Source organism: Urocitellus parryii, chromosome 2 (genome assembly GCF_045843805.1).
Source record: "Urocitellus parryii isolate mUroPar1 chromosome 2, mUroPar1.hap1, whole genome shotgun sequence".
Taxonomy (NCBI): Eukaryota; Metazoa; Chordata; class Mammalia; order Rodentia; family Sciuridae; genus Urocitellus; species Urocitellus parryii.
Window position 1 is genome coordinate 136,998,470 of NC_135532.1, and position 25,661 is coordinate 137,024,130.

Genomic DNA, 25,661 nt, shown 5'->3' on the forward strand with positions numbered 1-25,661 from the left:
TCCCTAAACCCTGCCATGCCTCTCACTTGTCTAAATTACCTTCTCTCACTATTACTAAATCTATAAAACATGATTCCCAAGAACTCTCCCTACAACAAATTCCTAAATGACCCCTTTTGAAATTGCCAGAAAATGACTGAGCGGTGAGTTTTATAGATTCTTTGAAGTGGCTGTTAATCTGGGGTGTGAAACAGAGCGGACTGCTGAACTGTCCTACATATACGCAGATATTTGTTTACTGCACTACTGTGTTTATGTGTAAAGGTAGAAATAGAGGGGCAGTACTGGGGATTGAACCCAGGGACGCTCTACCTCTACCACTGAGCTATGCACCAAGCCCTTTTTTGAGACGGGTGCTCATCTAGGTTGCCAAGGCTGGCCTCAAACTTGCAATTCTCCTGCCTCAGCCCTCAGAAGAGCTGGGATTATAAAGGTGTGCAACTACTGTGCTCACTGTGTACCATTGATTTTAATGGGAATAAATGAAGAAAAGTAAATATACATCGAGGAGGCTAAATTTTGGTGTGTAATACAATGCAACCATAAAAAAAATCAAAATGGTGAAATACAGTTTACATAACCAGACAATGTTCTTTAAGGGCTTTACAGATGTATTAAAAGTTTAATCCTGTAACCAGTCTATGATGTAACTATCACTAGCAACATTTTATAGATGGGGAAAACTTAGGTAAAAAAATAACAATGATGGAGGCTGGAGTTGTAGCCCAGCAGTAGAGCGCTTACCTCGCATGTGTGAGGTACTGGGTTCAATTCTCAGCACCACATAAATAAATAAAATAAATGTATTGTGTCCACCTACAAATAAAACAAACAAACAAATATGGTGGAGTTCAGATTCCTGGGACATTAGGCAGAATGCAAGCTCTGAAACCCTATAGTTCAAGCTACATCTACAGGGTAGTGACAACATTCCCTGATGAATTCAATGAAAAGGTGAGTTTCTCAAGTCCATGACTAAAGCCACTTAGCCAGACCTTGCCTCAAAATAAAAAATTAAAAGGGCTGCAGACATGGCTCCGCAGTTAAGTGGCCTTAGGTTTAATACTTGGTATGTGCTCCCCCACCTCCAAAAAAGTCTGGAAGGATACAAATGCTACCAGCAGATACCACTGATGACTTGGTTAAGGGTTTTCAAAGGGAATCTATTATTTATATCTTGTATCCGAATTTCTTTTAAAGTATACACTCTTATAATAAAACATATGCCAGTGACAGTGCCCCCTCCCACACAGGTCATCTATACAAAGCAAAGAAGCAAATGAAAAGAAACTGCACTTACTTAGTGCTACCATATTGACCAAACAGGTTAAAGGTAGGGCCAGGTATTTTGTTTTAAAAAGAATTCCAATGTACACTGGTGTTTAACTGACAGTTTTAAAAGTCAAATAAACTTACCTCTAATTTAATCTTGATCTCTTTATCGCAAGACTTTAACAGTATGTCCCACTTTAAATCTTGTTTCCAAACATTAAAATATCTCAACTTCAGCTGGAAATATGAAACTAATGCTACATAGTATATCTCCATGTCATTTTAAATTCAATTATTTCACTTTATGCCATCAAATGTGCAAGCGTTTCTGCTTTTAGCTATTCTTTGCCCTCCACTGGAGTATACTGTTCCTTAGGTAACCAAATTGGAAATCAGAAAATTAACCTAATGCAATACTGTGTATAAAATAAGCCAACAAAAACTTACACAGAAAAAGTCAACATGCAATGTGTAGATTTTTCAAAATGTCCTAAGCTGATGTTTTTCAGACGTCTGATCTCAGGCTGAGTCAGTCTGACTGTATTTTTAAGGCAAGTGTTTGATTACTTGAAGTTCTCCTGTAGTGCTTGAGTTCTCCACAGTGCTGACCGGCAGTCCTCCAAACTATGCTTTTGTACTATCTTGTAGCACACTATTTCTTAACACAGCCCATTCTGATAATGGATTAGTATGTTAGAAAGTTGTTTTTAAAAACAGAACAATGACTAAATAAGAGGACTGTGATCTTTTTCAGTGTAGATCTCACCCCATTGGTCTTAATTATTAAAATGTGAATTGTCTTCCCAACTAATCATGCAAACCCAACAACCAAGAAACATTAGTAATTGTCATCTGTACTTTACTAAACACTTTGTGTTTAATATATTTTAAATTATAAAGAAATTACAAGGAACTCCTAAAAAATTTAATACAAAAATATTACAAGTTAGGACAATTAAGCATTGAGATATAACATTTAAGAAGCATGCAGAAAAAGTAGCATAGGGTTAACATTTCATTGTTGACAGGGAGCTTTGGGACAGTAGAGAAAAGCACCCTCCACGGTGGCTTTTCCCTCACTGTATTTTTCAAAGGACTATATTGAAAAACAGTAAACTTTCATTGGCTATGTATTATAACAGGTAAGAAATCTAATCCATGAAAAGTATAAGAACTATGAAATTAAAAGTAATCCCTTCAATGACTGCTTAAATTAATTTCAGCTTAACTTCAAGCTCACATGGATTCTAATCCTTAGTAGTCCAATACTTTCTGGAAAAGTATAAAATGCATATTAACAATCTATGCCATGCAATAAAAGTTAACCCCTTGAAAACCAAAGATTTAGTTAGCAGTGGCTTATAACTAATAAAACATGGTAAGAGTATACTTGTATTTTTTCTGTTTAAGGAAATGGAAAGAAAAGACAGAAGACCTGGAGAAAGAAGTTTTCTAAAGACAAAATACAAAAATTTGCTCAATGATTCTTCTGAAAAAGTCTGTATGTAACACTGAGGAACTGAGATTAATTAAACCTGGAAGATGCCTAATATCATTTCTCATAGGTTATTAAGGTTGTAATAACATAAACATCCTGGCTAAGGATGGAAATGAATGTCATAAATGTTCTATATGAAGGGGAAAATATCATTAAGGACATTGAGCCTCCTGCCCTAAAAATTGCCAATAACATGTAGACACTGTTTTGTTCTCAACTGCATGCTAAGCAAACAAATAAATCTGAGGTCTCTTTTAGATTGGTTATGTGAGATAATATCCTTTAAATACAATATTGAGTTTTCAAAATAACTTAAAAGTAATTGCTATCCCTCAGCTGATTAGATGCTCTATTATTCTTTAATAAAAATAGAAAATAATTCCTTCATTTAAAAAAATCTTATCTTCTGCAAGAAGTAATAAAATAGTAAAATTTGTAATTTTATCTATGGGCTTAATTTTTAAGTATTTATCTTGGAAAACAATGTTTATGAAACAGTATTTGGGGGTTCTGATGAAAGTTGTTATAATTGGTAACAATAGTAAGGGAGAAAATAGACATGTTATGTTATGAAGGCTAACTCAGAGCAAGAAGGTTTATTCTACACAACACTGGAGGAAATAAAGTAATTAAATGTAAACAGGAAATATCATCCCTCTCTTATTACTTGACTAGCAAATAGACTATACAAACTACGTAGATATCAAAGGTTTTATATATGTACACAGCCAACATAATATCAAAATATATTTTATTCTGGACCTCTTTCAGATCTGATTCAAATTACAGTTGTCAAAGCAATACAATGCAAAGGGAATCTGCAACAACAACAACAAAAAATGTGCCTAGAAAGGATAAAAGGGTCATTGGGGACAAATCATTGTGATGTGGAACCAAAATACATCATAAGTGTAATTAACATGGTCCAGGACAGCATAGAACATCTATATCAGTCTTCCTTACACAATAATCATGAAAACTGAACAATAAAGTTGTTTAACATGTACAAAAAACTGTCATGGGCTGGTTTACACTTTTACAACAGTTTTAAAGTTAACTGGATAACTAAAGAAATGATGCAGACATTTTAATCCAGTGCTATAGGTAGGCTCACAGAATTAGACCCAAAGGATTTGTAAAAATTAAAATGAAAACATTATAGCTACAATGTCAAAGTCAGGAAAGAGAAAATTACTTCTGTATTCAAGGATTACAGAGCTACAAAATGCAGTCTGCCTGGTTTTGTTTTAATGAGATGGGTAAATACATCAGACTAGATACAACATGCAGAATGTTTTCTTGAACTTATCCAGAAATTCCAAAGACAACATCATGAAACAGCTTACTAGAAAAAAAAATATGCCCTAGTTATTCACCCTGCTTCAATACTGGTAACGTAAAGGCAGAAATAAAGAATGCTATCAATACCTCAGAACTACTGATATAAGACATCAAATTTCTAAATCAGTGTATTAAAAAAAGTGAACTTCCTTTTTTTCTCTCTCCTACATTTAACTAGAATCATGTTAAAAAAACAAAACTGATATTAAATGTGACACTTCAGAGCTACTACTGGAAGGAGTAATTCATAACTTCCCTACCCACCTCCTTCCATCCCTGCTGATTCAGAGAAGGGGGAAGGGACCAAAAACAAACCAACAAACAAATAAACAAACAAAAACACCAATCAGGGTCTCTTGTAGGTTTGCTGCTATTCCCCAAAATGTTGGCATTTGCTGCCATGCCACAATGTTGGTCCACTGAAACAGGATTTCTTCGGAAACTGTTAACAGTAATTTACCATGTGCAAGTACCTTCCTTACCATATGAGAATAAACACAGGTTCTGTAGAAATGTACAATGTATATAAGAAAATGAAAACTGACTTAAAAGAGTAAACAGCACTGCATTTAAGATTTAGTTTTCTACTTATCTAATAAAACTCGTCATTTTTGCTCGCAGAAGTATGGTCATTTGTGATTCCTTTAATAGCAAAAATGCACAGTCCTCTTCAGGCCTCTACTCATTATTAGTTTACATTACTCTAAACAAAATCAGTCTACATAAACAGATAGCTCCTTAAAAATAGTACTCTCTCATTAAATCTAATTTGACAGAAAGAAGTTTAAGGAAAAAAGGAGTGCTTTTATAAGTTAAGTGAAAAAGTACAAATCTTTGGCCTTTCTCTTGACATTTTTGTATGTCAAAAAGCAAAAAACCTTCGTGTAATTCAATCTAGTGATTACTTTTGCACCATAATTTGTTTTTTACACCACAAAAGGAGGCACTTTCAGTATCTGTAAAAGATGTTTTACCCTAAAACATACTTACCTAGAGAATAATTAATTAAAACAATTTGATACGTTCTAAGACCTATTAGGAAATTATCAGTTACCACTTCTAAAAGTCATTTGAAAGTCAGTAATATTACCTGATTGTTGGAAAGGGGACTGGAGCAAATGTAAGTACTTAAGGGATTTCCTACTTGGAGAAGAAAAAAAAAATTCCTTTATGACATTTAAGAGTGGCAGCTGTTCTTTCTTCATTCTATTTTAATCAAATTTTCCCTTCCTATTTTTCCATATGATCATACATTTCTTACAGTAGCATATAAAACATAATGAATTCCATAGACCAACTACTGGATTCAGTTGATCTTCAGGAATAAATTCTCAGGAAAAAATGGGAGGAAAAATGAGTAAGAACCCCAAATATAGAACTTTACAGGCTGTGAAACTTGGTCTCTTGCAATCATGTTACTGCTCAAATTAGAGACGATCTTGTTTTTGTCTATTGGAGCAGCATCGTGGCACATCAGCAGGCAATGATGATGTGAGAACAGCAGCAAAAACAAACAATTGTATGCTCACCAAGAACCCAAGCCTACAAAATGGATACCTTTCAGAGAAGTTTACACTTGAAAGACCCAAGACTTCAGGATAATAAAGCTCTGCATTTATAATCTTTATATGTCCTATTGTGGCTATTATGCGTAAGTAAAATAGCTAAAGAATTTAAAAAAAAAAACAGCAAAGATGACAATATCATAAAAATGTAGCTGTCCATTTTGACAGCTATATTACAGAATTTCTTGACTATCTTTTAATCAGCTGGGAAAAAAGTCAATAACTGTATGCAAATGAATAAATTGTCCATATCAAAATACAAAAGTACTATCAATAATCACCTCTGACTTTCAGATTTAAATTCAGTGCAATTGACAAATGCATCACTAAAGGAAAATGCAGCTTAAACATACTCAAAACATTTGTGTCTATTCCTGGGAGCACATTTAAAAATTATTGCACAGATTTTTTTATTTTTATTTATTTTTTTTAAACAACAACAGAGGTCAACCAGATGTGAACCTCTAGCAATAAAAGCAGGATTTCAAGTGCCAGATACTCAGCATATTAGGTTTCCTACATAAGTCACAGGGTAATAAGTTCTAAATTATCTCTAATGTGATCCAAAACCCTAAAAACAGCTGGCACAAAACCATCATGAATGACTGCCTCTCTGGATGTAAATCTTAAAAAATATTATTACAGTATCATAGTCCCCACTATCAACAACTGGGGTACATATAACAATGTATTGTGAAAATTAAGTGTATTTATTCTCTTTACCTATAGCAAATGCTACTCTACCTTAGTAAAACCAAGACTTGCTTCAATCAATGCTGTTTTGTAAAAATAGCAAAACAACAAATGCTGCAAATCAAAGCTGCATTAACTTGGGTTAAATCAGTTTCCACTTCAACACAGAACACAGGTTAAAATTTTAGCAGTAAAGGCCTCAAAATAATTATTGACAGAAATAGTGTTGTAAATTTGCTAAGCTTGATAATAAACAATTCCTTAATTAAAATCTGTAAGATATAAATTTGACAACTATTCTCTTCCAAATTGACACTCCTAGATTCTTATATTAATCATGACAAACCCTGTTAATCATACACATAAACATGGCCTCATGCTAACATTTGTCTGTATATTTTACTTTTAGTTGCATGAGCACAAGAGATTTGATGCCTGTTATCTTTAAGAAAACACTTGACATAAACAGAGTAAAAGACATGATAGAGTAGTGATTACTGGAAAAAAAAATAGCAGCTTAAATCTATCTTATACTTGAAAAAAAAAATGTAGTCACAAGTACCACAAATGCAGAATCAGAGCAGCAAGGAGGTTAGTGCAATTATCTTTTTTTTTTTTTAATTCTGAATCACTGCTATTAAAAATACCTTGAAGCAAGTCTTTTGTTTTAAAGATTGTTTTTTAAACTAAGGTAGCAAGCATATTGCCATGTAATGGCAGTGTTATATGCCGTTATCTTGCTTTGTATAAAAGAAAATCAACATGAGAGATTCTTAATACTGGAGTTTGGTTACATTACATAGTTAAGCTTCTATACAGAATGATGGACACTTTGAGAAGCTAATCCTTATCCAGAAACGTTTTAATCTCTTAGAAAACAAAGCAAAACAAATAAACAACGAAAAACCCAAAACTACTTTGCTCCTTTTCACAATAGTGCACATTTTAACCATAATTCAGTTATGGCTACAAAACATCAGAAGATTTTTTAAAAATGTATCTTCTCTATGGTATTAAAAAAAAAAATTTGTGCCCTTCTAGTCTTTAATTGGCAGAAATATGTCCCAAAAAAGAAACTATTGTATTTAAGCCACATCACAAAAAAAAAGAACCAGAAAAAAAACAAACAAACAACAACAACAACAACAAAAAAAAAACAGAGCATAATACCCTTTTACTGATGTGTCTTACAGATTGCCATGACCCAAGTCATATGTTTTCATTTAATTTCAAATTCCCCCTTCCTTCCACAATATGCACCAATTGAATATATGCTCTGGGAGCCATAAAATGTACCAAACATTAACCTCTTCAAAAGAATGCATTAAAATATTTTTAAGATTTTTTTTGTTTAAAAGGTGAAAAAAATATAAACAAGAAACTGATTCACTCCCTTACTTCATGCATCCATAATCTAAACCAAAAACAAAATTTAAAAGCAAGAACAAACTACTGCTGCAAGTTTTTTTTTTTTAAGTCCATTTTCTCTGTACATACAAACTGCTCACTACTGAAAGGAAAAAAAAGAATATAATCCATGGTGTCTGCTGATTCAAAGGGGGAGACAAGGCTGTCATTAGTATCCAAAAACTGGTACATGTATGTATGGTCTGCTTTTATAACGTATATCTCTTTCTTCTGTTTTTCATATCCAAACTTCTAAATGCTATTTTAGGGGCACAGCAGATTAGATTCCAGCACTTGGTGAACAGAATTCACAAGCTGTGACAAAACTCTGTCATCTTCAGGGTGCAATTTTGTTTATATACACTGTATGTATATATTTCTTTTAGATTTGGCTGTAGTGGACTGGCCATGGTTCAAGTGGGACTATAGCAGTACGTGGGTCAGGGACAGTCATTTTGGCTATGTACACATTCATAGTCGGTCCATGGCTTCCAACTAGTAGCGCTATTTCCGAAGGTCTAATACACAAACCTGAAAGAAATTAAAATAATCAACCATGAGTTCAGAATTTTTTTTTTTTTTTTTTTACATTTCAAGTTTAACTTTTCTGTGGTACAATTCCAAATCTGTTTCTCAGTTCTAAGTTCATGAACCTTCAGCAAAATGGGCACTTTACTAACAGAGAAGTTAAAAGATTATCTAAGCAAAGGAAACAACCATAAGCTAATAATATTGGGGAAGAAACATAGCTAGAATTATTAGGAATTGCATTGTTCATGAAAAAGAAGGGGGGAAACATACAAAGTAGACCATTCACAAATAATATTTAGCTATAGCTTCAGTATACAGCTAATGGTTTTCCATCTTCCCTCTGCTTTTTAGAGCTCCAGAAGCCATAGCTGGTATATTTTTTAAAAATGTACAAACTCATCTTGAGAGTCTTTCAATATCACACCTTACTCTGCAGAAATCAACAGCATCTAATCTTCCTTCCCTGAACCACCAACAGTCTTCTACAGGAAGGAAAAAGTAGAAATAGGCACTAAAAATTCTAATTTCTCTCAGAGTGAAAGTCCACTATATTTAATCTCACTAAGATTTATGTAAAAACTGTTCCTTCCTTGATTATGAAGAAAATCTTCCAGCAAAAGAGAAACTAAATTTTATTTACATTATTTGAATATAATGAACATAAAGAGTATATAGCCTTCGGGGGAGAAAAAAATCAATATCATTTCTTAAAATTTACTTTGCAAAGAACTTCAGTAATTAGTTGCTACTGCGATAAGCCACATTCCAATGGGTAAACACAGGTGCATGCATGCGCACACAAACTCTCTCTCTCACACTCCTTTAGAAACTATTATACTTACTGAACCATCTGATGCACTGGCTCCAACTTTGTCTCCTGCTGCATTCCAGCAAACTTCAAAAATTCCACCTGTTCCCCTATAGCTGTGAACTAGAGCACCTGTCTAAAAAATGAAAAGCAGAATCTTAAAAATTAAAATTACAAATCCAACAGTGAGATAAAAATATTACATGGTTTTATGTCTAGCAATCAGAAGCTGGACTTAGCTTCAAGTCCAAAATAAGTGCAAGTTCTGAAATGCTAGAAATGTAATGAAGATTTTTTTAAAAAGTAAAAATACTATCAGTTTGCTCTCAAAAGATTACTCTAACACATATTCAGTTATACTAGTGTTAATGACAACACTTGACTAAGATATCTTTGGCTTCTTTGATACAGATAATAACAGCCATAAATAAAGATTTAGTATGTGACATGAAATACATATTTGTTATTATCACTTAAAAAAGCATGAGTTTTGCTATCATGTTCAAAAACAAAATTAATTCTGTTTGATAAAACATTTCAAAGAGGAAATATAACAAATAAAGATAATCCCAATATAAATCTATTGTTTATACCATATTTATTTATATTTATTCAGTAGTCCTTAACTACAGAAGGAAATAGGTCAAAGAGGAGGATAAAATAATATTTATTATTATTATTATTATTATTAGTGCTGGGGATTGAACCTAGGGCCTTATGCATGCAAGGCATGCACTCTACCAATAGAGCTATATCCCCAGCCCTATATATTATTCTTGAAAGATGTTATAAGTTAAAAAGAAATGAGCAGGAACACTAATAATTTCATTGATAATTTAGCCAAAAGTAGAACTAAATTATTTAATTCCTTCAGTAATGAAAACAAAAATCATTCCACTGCTCTAAATAATTACAATTCAGTCCAAAAATGTATATTCCTATGAAGTCAGTCATTAATAGGGAAGAGGGCAGAAGCCCTGTTTCGAGAACTGAAAAACATGAAAAATGTGCTTCTAGCACTCTGCTAGGACAAACCACAGAAGTGACCCTTGCAGTTTTATGTTACCCTAAAAAGTCAAGCAAAAGAGCAGCTCTAATTAAAAACAACATGATAGCAAACCACATACCTTACAAATACTTCCCAATATAGTCTATACATGTTAACTACTGGCCTGGAATATTATTTTCCTTTCTTTCCTCTTCAAATTCAGTCTGATAATAGTGGCACAAACCACAGATGCTTGCTGTGGCTGATTTAAGAATGTGAAGGCCCAGCTGTTTCTTTTGCGTTCTACCTAAAATTTCTGATAATTTATGGGATTAATGAAAACTAAGTATACAGTAAGCCTGGAGTATAGTTAATGAGAAAAGAATGTCATCAACAAAATCTAAACTCAGCTGAGGTATAGAAAATAAAATATGTATAATCTACAGATGTCTTTGGAGTTAAAAACATACTTTTCAAAATACTTAATCTCTAAGTTTGAACTGGACTACAATTAACCAAAATGGTATGGTCAACAAGTAGGGTTACGACTAAAGGGCCAATGGGCCAGATATTGGGAAAAGCCTCAGTCATTTACCTGTCAAACACTTAAATAAGGCATTATTTAACTGGAAATAAGGCATTTATTTAACTGGAAATTCCCCCCAAATGTATGTAGATTCAAAGCAGTCATAAGCAAAGTCCAGAAATGTATATGCTCTTTGTTGGAAATATTAAAGACCAAAGGCGAAGAACAGTAAAGTAACTTTATTTTGCACCATATATAAAAATCAATCCCAAAGGAGTTAAAAGCACATACAAAAAGCTTAAAGTACTTTATGAAAGGAAGCAATAAAAAAAAATAAATCTGAAAACTAAAATTAAAAACTTCTCCATGATAAATACCATAGTAAAAAAAAAATGAAAAAAAAAAATGAACTGCAAGATCATTGCAATCCATATGACCAAAGTGAATTAGAATACAGAATGAACAGAACACCAACTATTCAATAGGGGTGGGGGGATGAAAACACTATAGAAATATAAGGGGAGATGTGTGCACTGAGTGCATCTACTCCAAAAAAAGAATATTCAAATGGAAAATAAGAATTTAAAAGGACATTAAACTCACCAACAATCAAGGAAGAACAAATTAAAGTATTATCCACCAAATTGGACAAATATTTAGCAGTTTGATGATCTCAAGACAGAGAAAAATAGGAAATCCAAAATATTGCTACTAGAAGTAAAAATTTGGTATAAGGAGTCTGAAAGCAGTTTTGTAGGCCCATAATCTCCATACACATTCACAGACAAGTATGTATGTACACGCACATTATGTATGTGTGGTAAAAGTATTAGAAAAACCTTCATTCATTTGCAAAAGAAAACACATGCAAGAATGTTCACAGCAAATGTTTATAAGCCTACCAATTAGAAAATGAATAAACAGCTACATTCAGACAATGTTCTAGAGTAATCATCATTCTTGACCTACATGTATTCATGTGATTATAATTAAAACATAAAATGGTAAAAAAAATAGAAGCTTTAAATGATATATACAATTTCATACCATTTATGTACAATTTGACAACACAAAACAGTTAATACATGTGAGTTAATACATCATGGGAATAACAAATACACTGTACAGGTTTGCTTAGAGCCTCTAGGAAGGAAGAGAAAAAAGAAAGGAGGTAAACACTTTAGCTCTATCTACTTTTGTCATGTAAATGCAGAAAGAAAAGGATCTAAAACAACTGTGGCAAGAGGTTCCTATCAATTAAATCTGGTTGGTAGGCATATGGATGTTCATAATAATATTTTGTTTAAAATATAATTAAATGTGAAAATGAAAAACAAGACTAATTTAAATATGTGTGAAGATTTATATTACTGTTATTTATATTTTGATTCACTTTTACAAATATTCTACTGAAAAGTCTTAAAAGGTTGAGTTAGGTACACAATTAGTGTCCTCTCAGACACAGTTAAAATTCAGAAACAAATTTCTAAAGCATGTACATTTAGTTACAGAATATATCCAACACAGGCAAATATTCATAAAGAGAGAAAATGGAAAAGCAGAGACAAGAAAGTAACAGTGAAATATCAACATTAAATATTCATACGTCAAGGGCCTTATTCTTCTAGTATACGTTTATAGAAATCAAAAAGATCAAAATAACTCAAGCAACATGTGTCCTACAACTGCAAAGACGAATGAAGAGACAGGTGACTGCAGAGCCTACACTATAAAAGAAATGTGGTACACGGAACACAAAAACTAAAACACGGGAAACAAAATTTTTTCAACTTTTTAAAAAATTTCTTTATTTTTATGTGGTGCTGAGGATCGAACCCAGCGCCTCATATATGCGAGGCAAGAGCTCTACCACTGAGCTATAACCCCAGCCCCAGAAAATTTTTTTTAAGAAAAAGAAAGCAATAGGTGATGCTACTTTTAGGAAAGGACCTGTACACAGCACAGTCTCTGAAAACATCATATGGATTACAAGTTTTCTTTTCCCCCCTAATAATTCACTGTGTTCAGCCATAAAATCTTATCTCTTAATACATTTTTTTTTGAAGGGCAGGGGAGAACCAGGGATTAAACTCAGGGGTAACTGGCCACTGAGCCACATCCCCAGTCCTATTTTGTATTTTATTTGGAGAGAGGGTCTCACTAAATTTCTTAGTATTTTGACGTTGCTAAGGCTGACTTTGAACTCACAATCCTCCTGTCTCACCCTCCTGTGCTGCTGGGATTACAGGCGTGCACCATTATGCCTGGCTTCTTAATATATTTTTGATTACTCATATAGAGCTCCTTCAAAGAATTCTTTTAGAAAGTGTCATTTACCTAAATAAATGTGTCTTAAGCTTTCACACTCTATGTCTACTACGCTACTTAAAAAAACAAATATAATAATAAATAAAAATAAGAAATCTAAATCTATTTCTAAATTCTGGTGTACATATGAAAATATTTGTTTTCATCTTTATTTAACTGGAAATTCCCCCCAAATGTATTTCATTTTTAGAAGTAAGAACTGAAGTAATATTGCATGAGGAATAACCAAAAGGGTGGAGGGTTGGGTAAGCAAAAGCAAATGTTTCCCATTAAATCCTTGAGTGTTTGATCATGATCATTTAAATAACTTAGACATACCTGTGTGTTCCAGATGTGCACACATTTGTCAAAAGAACCACTTGCCAGATACCTGCCATCAGGACTGAAAGCTACACTGTACACAGGCTCTTGGTGTTTTGTCAAAGTATGGATGCAAATTCCTCGGTCTACATCCCATAACCTAACAGTAGAATCGAAGGATGCACTGAAAAGGGAGGGAAAAAATTTTTTATAAGTTATAGAATGCTTTCTCAGACTTCTCCCAACCTCCCATAGTCTGCTATTCCTAAATGGCTTGCTACAAATCCTTTATGAGAAGCAGACTGGACTGTTAAGATGAAAGTATTTTAGAAAGTAAAAGCTAACCAAAGAGAAAGGCAGCTTTAAACCATCTCCAAATCCCTGAATTGGAAAACATAAATGGGCTAATTTACTGCATTCTTCTCTTTAAATAATCCATTTTTACTGATCCACACAAAATTTCCCATATTTTATATTTTATCTTTTTTAAAAAATGCTGATGAAATTTTATCATATTATGCCTCAATTACTTGCATGTTAATCAACATTAGATATCACCAGTTGATATTTGTTTATTTCCCAGAAATACTACTAAGAAAACCCCATGTTTAAAGCTTTCCATAAAATGTATTCTTGTAAAATAGATTCCTATTTCATGGAAACTTCCCTAATTTTCTGTCATAGTTAGTAGAAGTTATTATTTATAGAAGAATCATAAAAGGAAGAATAAAACGGAAATATCACCTTGCTAACATAAGGTTGGCATTTGGATTATTTGTCCCTGGTCCTGTTGGACTCCATTTAATAGTATAAATTTCTTTATTATGTGCTTGCAAATCATGGACACAATTGTCTTGTTTCATACTCCATATCTAAATAAAAAAGAAAAACAAATATAATTTTTTTCTATAAAATGGAAACATTTAAAATGCTATTTTGCCAGAAAATCAGAACAATTATAGGAATCAAGAGAATATTTATAGAGATTTGTATGCAATGGAATATATTTAACATTTCTCTCTCTATAAAAATGATGAATTAGCTTTTTTTTTTTTAAGAGAGAGAGTGAGAGAGGAGAGAGAGAGAGAGAGAGAATTTTTAATATTTATTTTTTAGTTCTCGGCGGACACAACATCTTTGTTTGTATTTTGGTGCTGAGGATCGAACCCAGGCCGCACGCATGCCAGACGAGCGCGCTACCGCTTGAGCCACATCCCCAGCCCGATAAATTAGCTTTTAAGCCCTCTATAAATATTCACTATTCTGAGGACTTGAAGGCTGAATTAACTGTAGTTGTTCTAAGATTACTTTGGATACCTTTAGATGGTGCAAGTTCAATTTTTAAGAAGGTCCTTGACTAATGATCCTAAATTGTTGAATGCCTAGTTTTTATGCTGTTCTCCCCAAAATTATAAATTGCTCTTAAAATTTAGAAGTGAAAAAAATGCAACCTATAACTAATATAATGATAACTCATAGAGAATAAACTAACAGATACAATAATTAAAGTTAAAATGACCACGTGGAGAATAACTTTTCCTAAGATCAAAATGGGCCTATAGTTTATATACACACACACACACACACACACAGATTTTTAAATGCTTATTATTTTTGAACAAAAATTAACAGAAGTCTGTAACAGAAGTATTTCTTGTGTTCAATACAAACATTGGAGGGGGCAGGGGATGGAGGTTTTGCAATATCTTGCCAAACACAAATAGTAACCTCAACTGAAAGAGAAATAAAAATTAGCTGAAATTCACATTTCGGTAACGTAACTAATGGAAGGCAATGAAGCGTTATCATAGTGATTTTTTTTTATGGTTAAGTATTTATAACCCGAAATAAATAAATCTAAAACACGTTTCCAAAACTTATTTTATTAGACCGGTCAATAGCAAGTAATACTATTGGCCACCACCATTTCTTGAAAAACTCTTCTCTACATACTTGCTTCTCTTTCCACTTTTGTCATTACTTCTCAGTTTCCCTTTGGAAACTCATCCTTCTTGAGTTGTTAATTCTTATCCTTCTTGAGTTGTTAATTCTTAAAGAGTTTCTTAAGATTATTCTCTGTCACTTCTTTAAAATCCAAGATGAAGAAAGGCTGAAAATTTCTAGTTCCAACCTATTCCTCCAGCTTGTAACTCAATCCATGACACTAGCCTTCTTTCATTTCCTCATATGTGCCATACACTGTCCCAAAATAATTTTTACTAGCAAACCTTGCAAGTTGGGGCCAGACTCAAGAATTGTCTGAAAACACAGCAAGTACTTATAGGGATGGATGGAGCGGTCCATAAGGTTTCCAGGATAAATTTAGTCTTTTTAGGGTAGAAGGAAAACAGTTTTCACAATTGTCGTATCTGCAACGGGCATTAGTCTGCAGCCATTGGTACTGCAAAGTCAAGAATACAACTGTATTCAGCAGAGTTAGTTAATGCAGAAGAGGATTCCAGGTTTCATTCATTTGAGATTTGTGTTAGGTTGTTCTTTACCTCAAAATTCTTTTTCCCTAACTGAGGTATGCCATATTCTTAGGTGAAAGACCTGTTTTTGTTTGTTTGTTTGTTTTTCCACTCACACAACAAAGAAGGAAAAAAAATCCACATTGAAATGTGTATGTGGCATGTTCATTAGGCTCCCTCACTTAGTACAAGGTTCTATGCTATGTATCAAATTTCCCAGTAAGGGTATTATACAATCATACCACAGTAAAATCAAGTTAATACAATTCATAGAATTTTAGTAAAATGCACATATGCTACCAAGATCTCAAGTATTTAGTGGTCAAATATTTACAGGTACAATTAAACTTTAACTGCACCAACAAATAACTTCCTAATAGTGAAGATAACTTATCACACTTATTATTATCTATGATGTTTAATTTTCTGTGACAACTTTATTGAGTCACAGAAATCTAAATTAGGTAATCCAAGAAAAGGAGTTTAATACAAGGAAATAATTTTAGAAATATTGGGAAGAGTGAAAAACAGAGGAATGTGAGGTCCTCCAGAGGTGAACAACTGCAAGAAGACTAGGACTGCAGAGAAAGCAGGAGATGTTTGTCCAGTGGGAACTGGAGATACAGAGAAGAATCTGACTGGCAAGAGCAAGACCCTTCCCGGAGACCCAGCCTGTCTTCCACTGTATGAACCCATCTGGAAAAACAGGCACAGGAACCTGGGAAGTGTGATTTGCAAAGTGAGGCCCCTGGGTTACAGAACATTAGCAGGGCACAGTATGGTCAGGAATGAATCTGAGAGCAGACTAACAAGAGTAGGACAACCATCCACACTGCTGCCAGAAGCTGAGATACATCCAGAGCAGCAGAGTACATACACAGTGCTGAGAGAAGTTAATCCACATTTACTTACTGATTTAGGTTCGATTTTCTAGAAATCATACACTGAGCCAACTGTTTGAGTAAAGTGATATATTAAGGAAACTTTGAGGAGAAACAAGTAAGGTAATAGAGGAAGCAGGTTGGAAAAAAGGGAAGAAACCAAGAAAGGATGAGGATGGGATACTCAAATATTTGGTTAAACTCTACCTCTGGGTGTTTCTGGATGAGAAACAAGTGAAGCAGATTTCCTTTCCTAATGTAGGTAGACATTATGCAGATCTAGTGACAGATGAAATAAAATAAAAAAGGCAGAGGAAGAAAGAATTCTCTTCCCTGGCCTGACTGCTGAGGTGGAACATGGGTCTTCAGCTCTTGAATTGAGACTTACATCACTGGTACTCCTGGTTCCCAGGCCTTGTGACTCAGACAGCACCAGCATTCCAGGGTCTCCAGACTGCACACAGCAGATAGGGGGACTTCCCATCTTCCATAGTCATGTGTACCAAATTCCTCATAATCTCTTACAGATCAACCCCCTCCCCTTCTCACTTCCTATTGGTTCTATTTCTATGGAGAATACTGATTAATACAATATCATAATTTACATGATACAGCCTTTCTTTTAATAAAATTTACTTATTCTATTCAAGAATTTTTACATATTTAAGAAAATACAAAATATGTGTGTGGGGGGGGATTAATCATTCAAGAGTCAGCAAGTACTCAGCTAGGCTTAAATGTAACAGGGATATTCTAAACAATCTTAAAACAGCCAGAGTAGCCATACTATGTATACCCCTAACCCATCTCTTCCCACTAAATGAATTACCTTCAAAGTCATGTCATCAGAACAGGAGGCCAGGAGATTGCCAGTTGGGTCCCATTTGATAGCATTTACTTCATTCTAAAAATAACAGTAAATTTTCACATTTTTGGTTTACAAACTACAGTGATACTTGGATATCAAGCATACATACTTCAAAACATTCTGAAACATTATTTTTTAATCATTGTCATTTTAAAGGGGGAAAAAGGTTTCTTACCGTATGTCCCTGGAATGTTTTAATAGGTCTGTCTTGTCCTAATTTGCAGACGTGAATGCACATATCTGTACTACAAGAAGCAAATGTATTGTTGCTTTGCCAGTCAACATCCAATGCCGGTGCTGGAAAGGAATAAAAGTTAGGTCTGCTTTTATTCCACATGTACTGAATAACAAGTATGCTAAATAACACTTAAGTATTTCATCTTATACTTTTTAAGAAACTAAGAAAAAATTTAACAAGCTAAATAAATATAATAACCATTAATAAATTTTTGTTTAGTTATTTCTATGTGAGACAAGGCCTAACAGAAAATATACTGGCCTAGTAATCTGTTCCATAAATTACTAGCATAGAAACTTGATTTCAGACCCAAACAAGTCACTAAACTTCTCATGGTGATTCCTTATTTAAGAATGATAATATTCTACCTATAACCTTAGTATACAGGATATTATGAAGATTATGCAAGAACTTTGCAAAATTACAAGTGTTAGACAAAATTTATTCATGTAAGTATTACTGCCATTAACCCCCTGATAACGGAACAATGAAACATCATTAGTGAATATTTTTTCTAAGAAATATCTAGTCAAATACCCCTTAAAAAAAATCAAATACCTCTTAAAATAATTGAACTTAAAACCTAAAAAGCTGGCTAGCATTTAACACTTAGTTCGATTTTAGTTCTGATATGATTAAAACATTCTTATTTTCCCCTATTGCATGGTACAAGACTCTCAGTAATTAGCAACAACAATTAAGGTAATGATAGCAAGTAATTGGGTTAATATGAGCCAAAAAAACCCCTCCGGATTTCAAGCATACTGTGGCACAGGAGCCACAGTCAATCGGGATAGAAGTAGGTGGCTAAAAGAAGATACTTGAATGTAAAAATTACATGAAATTTAAATTTTTGTGTCTATAAAAAAAATTTTACTGAAACCCAGTCAAGCTCATTAGGTTACATGTTTCTATGTCTGCTTCTGCACTCTTAAGGGCAGAGCTGACTAGTTCCACTGAAGACCCTCTAGCAAACAAGCCCCAAAATAGCTCCTTTCTGGCCTTTTACAGAAAGTATGATAATAGAATTTAGAAGAAAAACTTAGAGAAACATGGGAAGACAAAAGTTAAGTTGTACACATAGTACTCGTTACTATAATAAGACACAAAGCATTTAATAAAGGAGATCAGAAAATAAAACCATTCCTTTACTGTATCTAAGAACAGTAGTGACTGGCTATGCTTAAACTAAACATATTATAAACAGATGTTTTGAACCCTGCTATACTAAACAAATAAAGGAATGTATCACGTATGAGAACTTGCAACAAAGTAAAAATGTACAGTCAGAAGTACAAAAAAAGATAGGAAGAGCCAGATGTGGGGGTATAGGCCCATAATCCGAATTGTTCACAAGGCTCAGGCAGGAGAATCCTAAGTGTGAGAACAGCCCAAATAACTCAGAACTTGTCTTAAAATAAAAAGGGCTGGGGGTGTAACTCTGTGCAGAATACTTGCCTAGAATGCACCAGGCCCAAGGTTCAATCCCAGTATTACAATAAACAATTAGACAGAAAAAAAAGAAGACTTGAAGCATTTATAGGGGGAAAATTAATGACAATTTTCAGAATTATGATGTAACATTTTTAACAAGATAACGGACAAGAGACAAGAACGAGACTGAATTCATTACCTGGCTCAGGACAATTAGGTAAACACTTAAGATCTAAAGCATAGCTCAAGGAAGCTTATGGTAATGATATGATTAGATGTCATCTAGTTTGGGATATATCTCTATAATGAAAAACCAGGATTCAGAATACTTTCTGGTTGAGTCAGTTTATAAACCAAAGTAATACTAGATGGGAAAGGAATATTTAAAGGGAACTAGCCACAGAAGGTATATGGAATTCACCAATTCCCTCTCCATGTCATATTTAACCCTTCCCAAAAGCAACCTTAAGAAAACTACAGTGACATACATAAATTCACCTTTAGTACAACCTTTTAAATTACGAGACTTTATACCAATTTAGAAAACACTCGAGAATTGCATCATTTTATGGCTAGACACTGAGTAAACTGTTGACTACATTCCTTATTGTCATAAGGTAGCATTGCTCTAGCTGGTATGTGGCCTTCCTCTCATAGATCCTTTAACCTGTGCTGTGTCATAGCTAACCTCAGAGTGCTTGCTAAGGACTTCCAGTGGCAAACTTTGGCACAGAACTGTTTTAGAACTGTTTTACTCTGCTGTTGCCTATGTACCTCATGATGGCTAATCCCCAATGACTGGTGGCATATGGTTTGGGGAGGAAAGAGGGTTAAAAACCTAGCATTGATCCAAGATGGTAGGCTAGAGGGAGGCTGCATTCTGTGTCACTCTGTGACCTGGGATTCAAGTAGTGGGAATAATGTTTCTCTGCAAGTGATTAGAGGATCCCCACAACTGCTCCTGCACAGGAATCACAGCCGCTGTGCCGGCTTAGGTCTCCAGGCCTAAGCATCAGTGCAAAACTCCGGGCCACTTTCCCATGCAGGACCTCTGGGTGCTAGACCAGGACTACCAGCATCAGCACCTGCACAGGACTTCTGGCTGCCCACCTGTGCAGGAATCCTGGATGCTGCTCCCATGTGGACCCCCATCTACCAACGAGGGGCTTTCCCCAGTTGCCTCCATTTTGGTACACTACAGCCACTTCCACAGTCCACTATACCCAGTAGCCTGCACCTGGGGATACTGCACAGGATCTGGAGATAGCTGCCAGCCACAACAACACACATGCCATGGAGCTACATCTCACCACCACCTGGCCCCACCAACCTGACACCCCATTGCTGAAAGCAGCCACCTCTATCTTGAGACACCTTCATCACCATCTTTAGTTGAGGCAACCGCCAGCTTGGAACCCTGGCTGGGGCTTAGAAGCAATATCATAGAACCTTTCTTTAGTCCCCAACTCCCCCATATCCCTGGCACCTGCTAACCTGGCACAGTGCCTGTGGCTATGCAGACCATCCATAGCTCACAAAACGTGGCCCCAAACTGCCCAGTACAAAACAGCTCTCTGCAAAGAGTGTGCAGCCCCCAAAGCAAAGACCACAAGACCTCCAGAGAGAAAGGTTCCTGATTGGAAGTAGAAAGGAAGGGGTAAGGTACAGTTAATTAGAGACCAGGAATTGTGAGGTCTACATGAAATATAAAAAGACCAGGCACCCACATCGCACAAGCAGGCCCCAAAGGAGATCCTTAGGGTGCAGTCTCCCATCAGGATCGGCAAGTGCTACACCCCATCTCCATGAGCTCTGCCCAGAAGACCAACCCTCCCACCCTAATAACTTTTACCATCCTGAGGGTGGATACACCAGCAAACAATTGAAAAACCCACCCATTGGATGAGAAGGGAAGCAGGAAAGATAATGATCTCCAACAAAAACAATCCCTATATCTTCCTTCAAGATTCCCCCCCACTCTCTTTTTGCCCTCAAATCCCCAACATTTGTGAAACCAAGTACTTTTCATGAATTAAGCTACTGAGAATCAGATTGTCTGAATGGTACAGTACCCATTTGTGTTGTATATTCTTTTATCTCCTATTTTTATATTTCTTACTTTTCTTAATATTTCTGTTTTTTGTACTCTATTGACTTCCCACTTATTTGTCTCCCCAAAATCACTTTCTCTCTCTCCTCCTCCTACTAAACCAACTTCTTCAGATTCTTCTTTCACACTTTCTAAGATCTAATAACTCTATACCATCACCTCCTACCCCCTCAGCATCTCATTCTACACCTCACCCATGGATCTCTGTCCACCATCAGAAACTGTAGACCGTTTTTGCAAACCTACTATTTATATTGTAGATAATGATTTAACTTACAATTTCTGTATATTGTGACAAAAACGTAAACGTCTTATTAGCAGCTATTTAGCTTTAGGTTTTATATTTTGGGGTCTGTTAATATTGTTCTCCCCGTTAAAGGAGAGAGGTATTGGAATCCTGCAGGGACACAATAAACCTATAGGGTAAAAACTGTAATGCTTCATATCCAAAATGCTAGAAGGGAAGACACACAAACAACTTGAAAAAACAAGGGAGAAAGTACCTCAAACAAACCAAGATACTACATTATTAGAATCTATGACAAGCACAAAGGAAAGCAATGACAGAGGAGGAGTTCAGGATGTACATGATTAAACTGTTCTGTGAATTAATGGGGGATATAAGAGAGCAAATAAAGGAAGCAAAAGACCATTTTGATAAAGAGCTAAATAAGCAAATCAGGAAGCAAAAGTTTACTTCAATAAGGAGATAGAGGTTCTGAAAAACAAAAAACAAAACCAAACAAACAGAAATCCTTAAAATGAAAGAAACAATAAACCAAATTAAAAACACAATAGAAAGCACCACGAACAGATTAGATCATGAAGACAGTACCTCAGACAATGAAGACAAATATATAATCTTGAAAAGAATGTTGACCACACAGTAAAGACAGTAAGAACCATGAGCAGAACATTCAGAAGCATCGGATAACATAAAAAGACAAAATTTAAGAATTATTGGGATAGAGGAACGCACAGAGTTCCAAACCAAAGGAATGAACAATCTATTCAATGAAATAATATCAGAAAATTTTCCAGGCTCGGATCAGCTGAATTCAAGCTCCCGTTCGCCTGCTTCCCGCAGACAAACAGCTGCGACTCAGCACTGATCCATCCGGCTGAAACAACTGGTCGGCCCTTCTGATCCTACGGAGGTAAATGCCTACCGAGCCTTCATAGGTAGTGGAAACAGGTTTGAAACGCGGCTTGGGAGAGACAGTAAGGACCCACCCGTTGCATTGGTCACCCGGCAAAGGGAAACGAACTGTCGCCATTTGCAAGAGATACCACCATGGCAGAGAACTGATGTCATCAGACTGCGGTGGAGGAGATAACTTCATTGAATCCTGCGGCTACAGGTGTGTAATTCCCTAGCCTTCCCTCTCCACACATCGGGGAAACCTTAAGGGCACCTCCCAGCTCTCCCGTGAGCGCGGAAGCCAGACCGAGGGAATTAGAGGTGGCGCGGGACCCGCGGCGCGGAACTACCGCTCCCACCAGTGCTGACAGCTGAGGTCTCTTGCACCAGCTACTGGGGGCGTGGCTACCGGAGGGGCAGTAAAATTCGCTGAGGATTCTCAGCCCCAAGCTCTACAAACTTAGGGTCTGAGGGAATGGCAAACAGGGAGAGTGTGCCCAGTCATTCATGACAACAGGGCTCCCGGGAGCAGCAGACCTGGCGTGTACCCAGTATTGTGGTGAGCGGCACCCGTGAGAGGGACCTGGCTAGAGGAAAAGTGGGGAAGTGACTAGACACAAGAGGAGGCCCTAGGCACTCAGGATTGGAGACTCGCCCAGTCTGGGAGGAAGAGCTGCTGCACAGTGATTGGTTCCTGCGTACTGACAGGAGAAACTTGGCATGGTGGGCACAGCGCCACCTACTGGAAGAGAAGTTAATCAAACTCTAAGACTGCATTTATTAGTTTTTTTTCTTTTTTCTTTTCTCTTTTTTTAAATTTTTTAATTTTTTTTATTTTGATTTGGGTTTTTCTTTCATTTTCATTTTTCCTTCTTGTTTTTTAATTTTTTTTAATTTTTTTTTTAAATTTTTTCTTCCAAGTTTAATTTTAATTTTTCTTAATTTTTTTAAATTTTTTTTCTTTTTTATTTCCTATTTATTTTCTTCTTTTGTCTTTTCATTTCTTTTCAATTATCTTATCCCCCCTTCCTTGAATTCTACCTGCTTACCCTCATTCTCTTTAGTGACTTCTTCCCTTCCCTTCTAATACCTCTCCTCCCAAGCATCAAATAAATTTATAGGAGTGAACAGTAACTCAGCAGTCAAACAGAACAAGAAGTAACATGAGCAGCTTCAAAAAGCAAGGAAGAAAAGGAGTACAAAAAATGCAAGACAACCTAAATATTCAGGAGGACCTAGAGTCATCAGAAAAATGGTCATATAAAGAACTCAAGGAACACCTTAGACAGATGGAATGGAACCTTAAAGAGGATACGAGACAGCAAATTCAAGCAGCGAAAGAACACATTGAGAATGAATTACATAAACAGATAAAAGAAGAAGTTAAGCATCTTTATCAGGAGATAGAGATTATAAAAAATAATCAAACAGTAATTCTAGAAATGAAGGAAACGATAAACCAAATTAAAAACTCAATTGAGAGTATCACTAACAGAGTGGATCAAGTAGAAGCCAGAACGTCAGATAATGAAGACAAAATATATCATCTTGAAAAGAGTCTAGCCAACTCAGAAAGGCTGGTAAAAAATCACGAGAAAAACATCCAAGAGTTATGGGATAACATAAAAAAATCAAACTTACGAGTCATCGGGATAGAAGAAGGTACAGAGATTCAAACCAAGGGAATGAGAAACCTGCTGAATGAAATAATTACTGAAAACTTTCCAGAAATAAAAAAGGAAACAGATATACAAATTGAAGATGCATACAGGACACCGAGCACACAAAATCAGAGTAGACCAACGCCAAGACACATTGTTATGAAGATATCCAATATACAGAACAAAGAGAAAATATTAAAAGCTACAAGAGAAAGGAGGCAGATTACATTCAGGGGTAAACCAATTAGGTTAACAACGGATTTTTCATCACAGACGCTGAAAGCAAGAAGGTCATGGAACAATGTTTTTCAAACACTGAAAGACAATGGATGCCAACCAAGAATTCTGTATCCAGCAAAATTAAGCTTCAGGTATGACAACGAAATAAAAATCTTTCATGATAAACAAAAGTTAAAAGAATTTGCAGCCAGAAAACCAGCATTGCAAAGCATTTTGAGCAAAACACTACACGAGGAAGAAATGAAAAACAATAACCAAAACCATCAGAGGGAAGTGCCTCGGTAAAGACAGAGGGCGAGGGGAAAGATAATCATGGAGAAACAAACTAAATTTTTTTTAAAAAAAGGATAAATAATCAAACATGGTTGGAAGTACAAACCATATATCAATAGTAACTCTGAATGTTAATGGCTTAAACTCTCCAATAAAGCGACATAGGCTGGTATCATGGATTAAAAAAACAAATCCAACAATATGCTGCCTCCAGGAGACACATCTGATTGGAAAAGACATACACAGGCTGAAGGTGAAAGGATGGGAAAAAATATACCACGCACACGGTCCTCGTAAGCAAGCAGGGGTGGCCATCCTCATATCGAATAAAATCGACTTCAAGACTAAGTTAATCAAAAGGGATAAAGAAGGACATTATATACTGTTAAAAGGAACCATTCACCAACAAGACATAACAATTATCAATATCTATGCACCAAATAATGGCGCTGCAGCATTCATAAAACAAATACTCCTCAAGTTCAAGAATCAAATAGACCACAACACAATAATTATGGGTGACTTCAACATACCTCTCTCACCAATGGACAGATCCTCCAAACAAAAGTTGAATAAAGAAGCTATAGAACTCAATACCACAATCAATAACCTAGACTTAACTGACATATATAGAATATATCAACCATCATCAAATGGATATACTTTTTTCTCAGCAGCACATGGATCCTTCTCAAAAATAGACCATATATTATGCCATAGGGCAACCCTCAGTAAATATAAAGGGGTGGAGATAATACCATGCATTTTATCTGATCATAATGGAATGAAACTGGAAATCAATGATAAAAGAAGGAAGGAAAAATCCTACGTCACATGGAAAATGAACAATATGTTACTGAATGATCAATGGGTTACAGAAGACATAAAGGAGGAAATAAAAAAATTCTTAGAGATAAATGAAAATACAGACACAACATATCGGAATCTATGGGACACAATGAAAGCAGTTTTAAGAGGAAAATTCATCGCCTGGTGGTCATTCCTCAAAAAAAGAAAAAACCAACAAATAAATGAGCTCACACTTCATCTCAAAGCCCTAGAAAAGGAAGAGCAAAACAACAGCAAA

At 35.3% G+C, this 25,661-nt stretch overlaps 1 protein-coding gene across 5 annotated transcripts in view; it reads right to left on the reverse strand.

The window, feature by feature from the left end:
* Positions 1-3,421: 3,421 nt before the first annotated feature.
* The window catches only part of Tbl1xr1 (TBL1X/Y related 1), a 158,410-nt gene continuing 136,170 nt past the window's right edge, over positions 3,422-25,661 (reverse strand). For all 5 annotated transcript variants that reach the window (XM_026382776.2, XM_026382756.2, XM_026382760.2 and 2 more), the window contains 6 exons: positions 17,653-17,774; positions 17,439-17,513; positions 14,002-14,129; positions 13,276-13,441; positions 9,150-9,251; positions 3,422-8,307 (listed from right to left, as the gene is read on the reverse strand). In XM_026382776.2, coding sequence (XP_026238561.1) covers positions 8,281-8,307; positions 9,150-9,251; positions 13,276-13,441; positions 14,002-14,129; positions 17,439-17,513; positions 17,653-17,774 — 620 coding nt within the window. In that variant the 3' untranslated portion in view covers positions 3,422-8,280. The remainder of the gene's footprint in view (positions 8,308-9,149; positions 9,252-13,275; positions 13,442-14,001; positions 14,130-17,438; positions 17,514-17,652; positions 17,775-25,661) is intronic.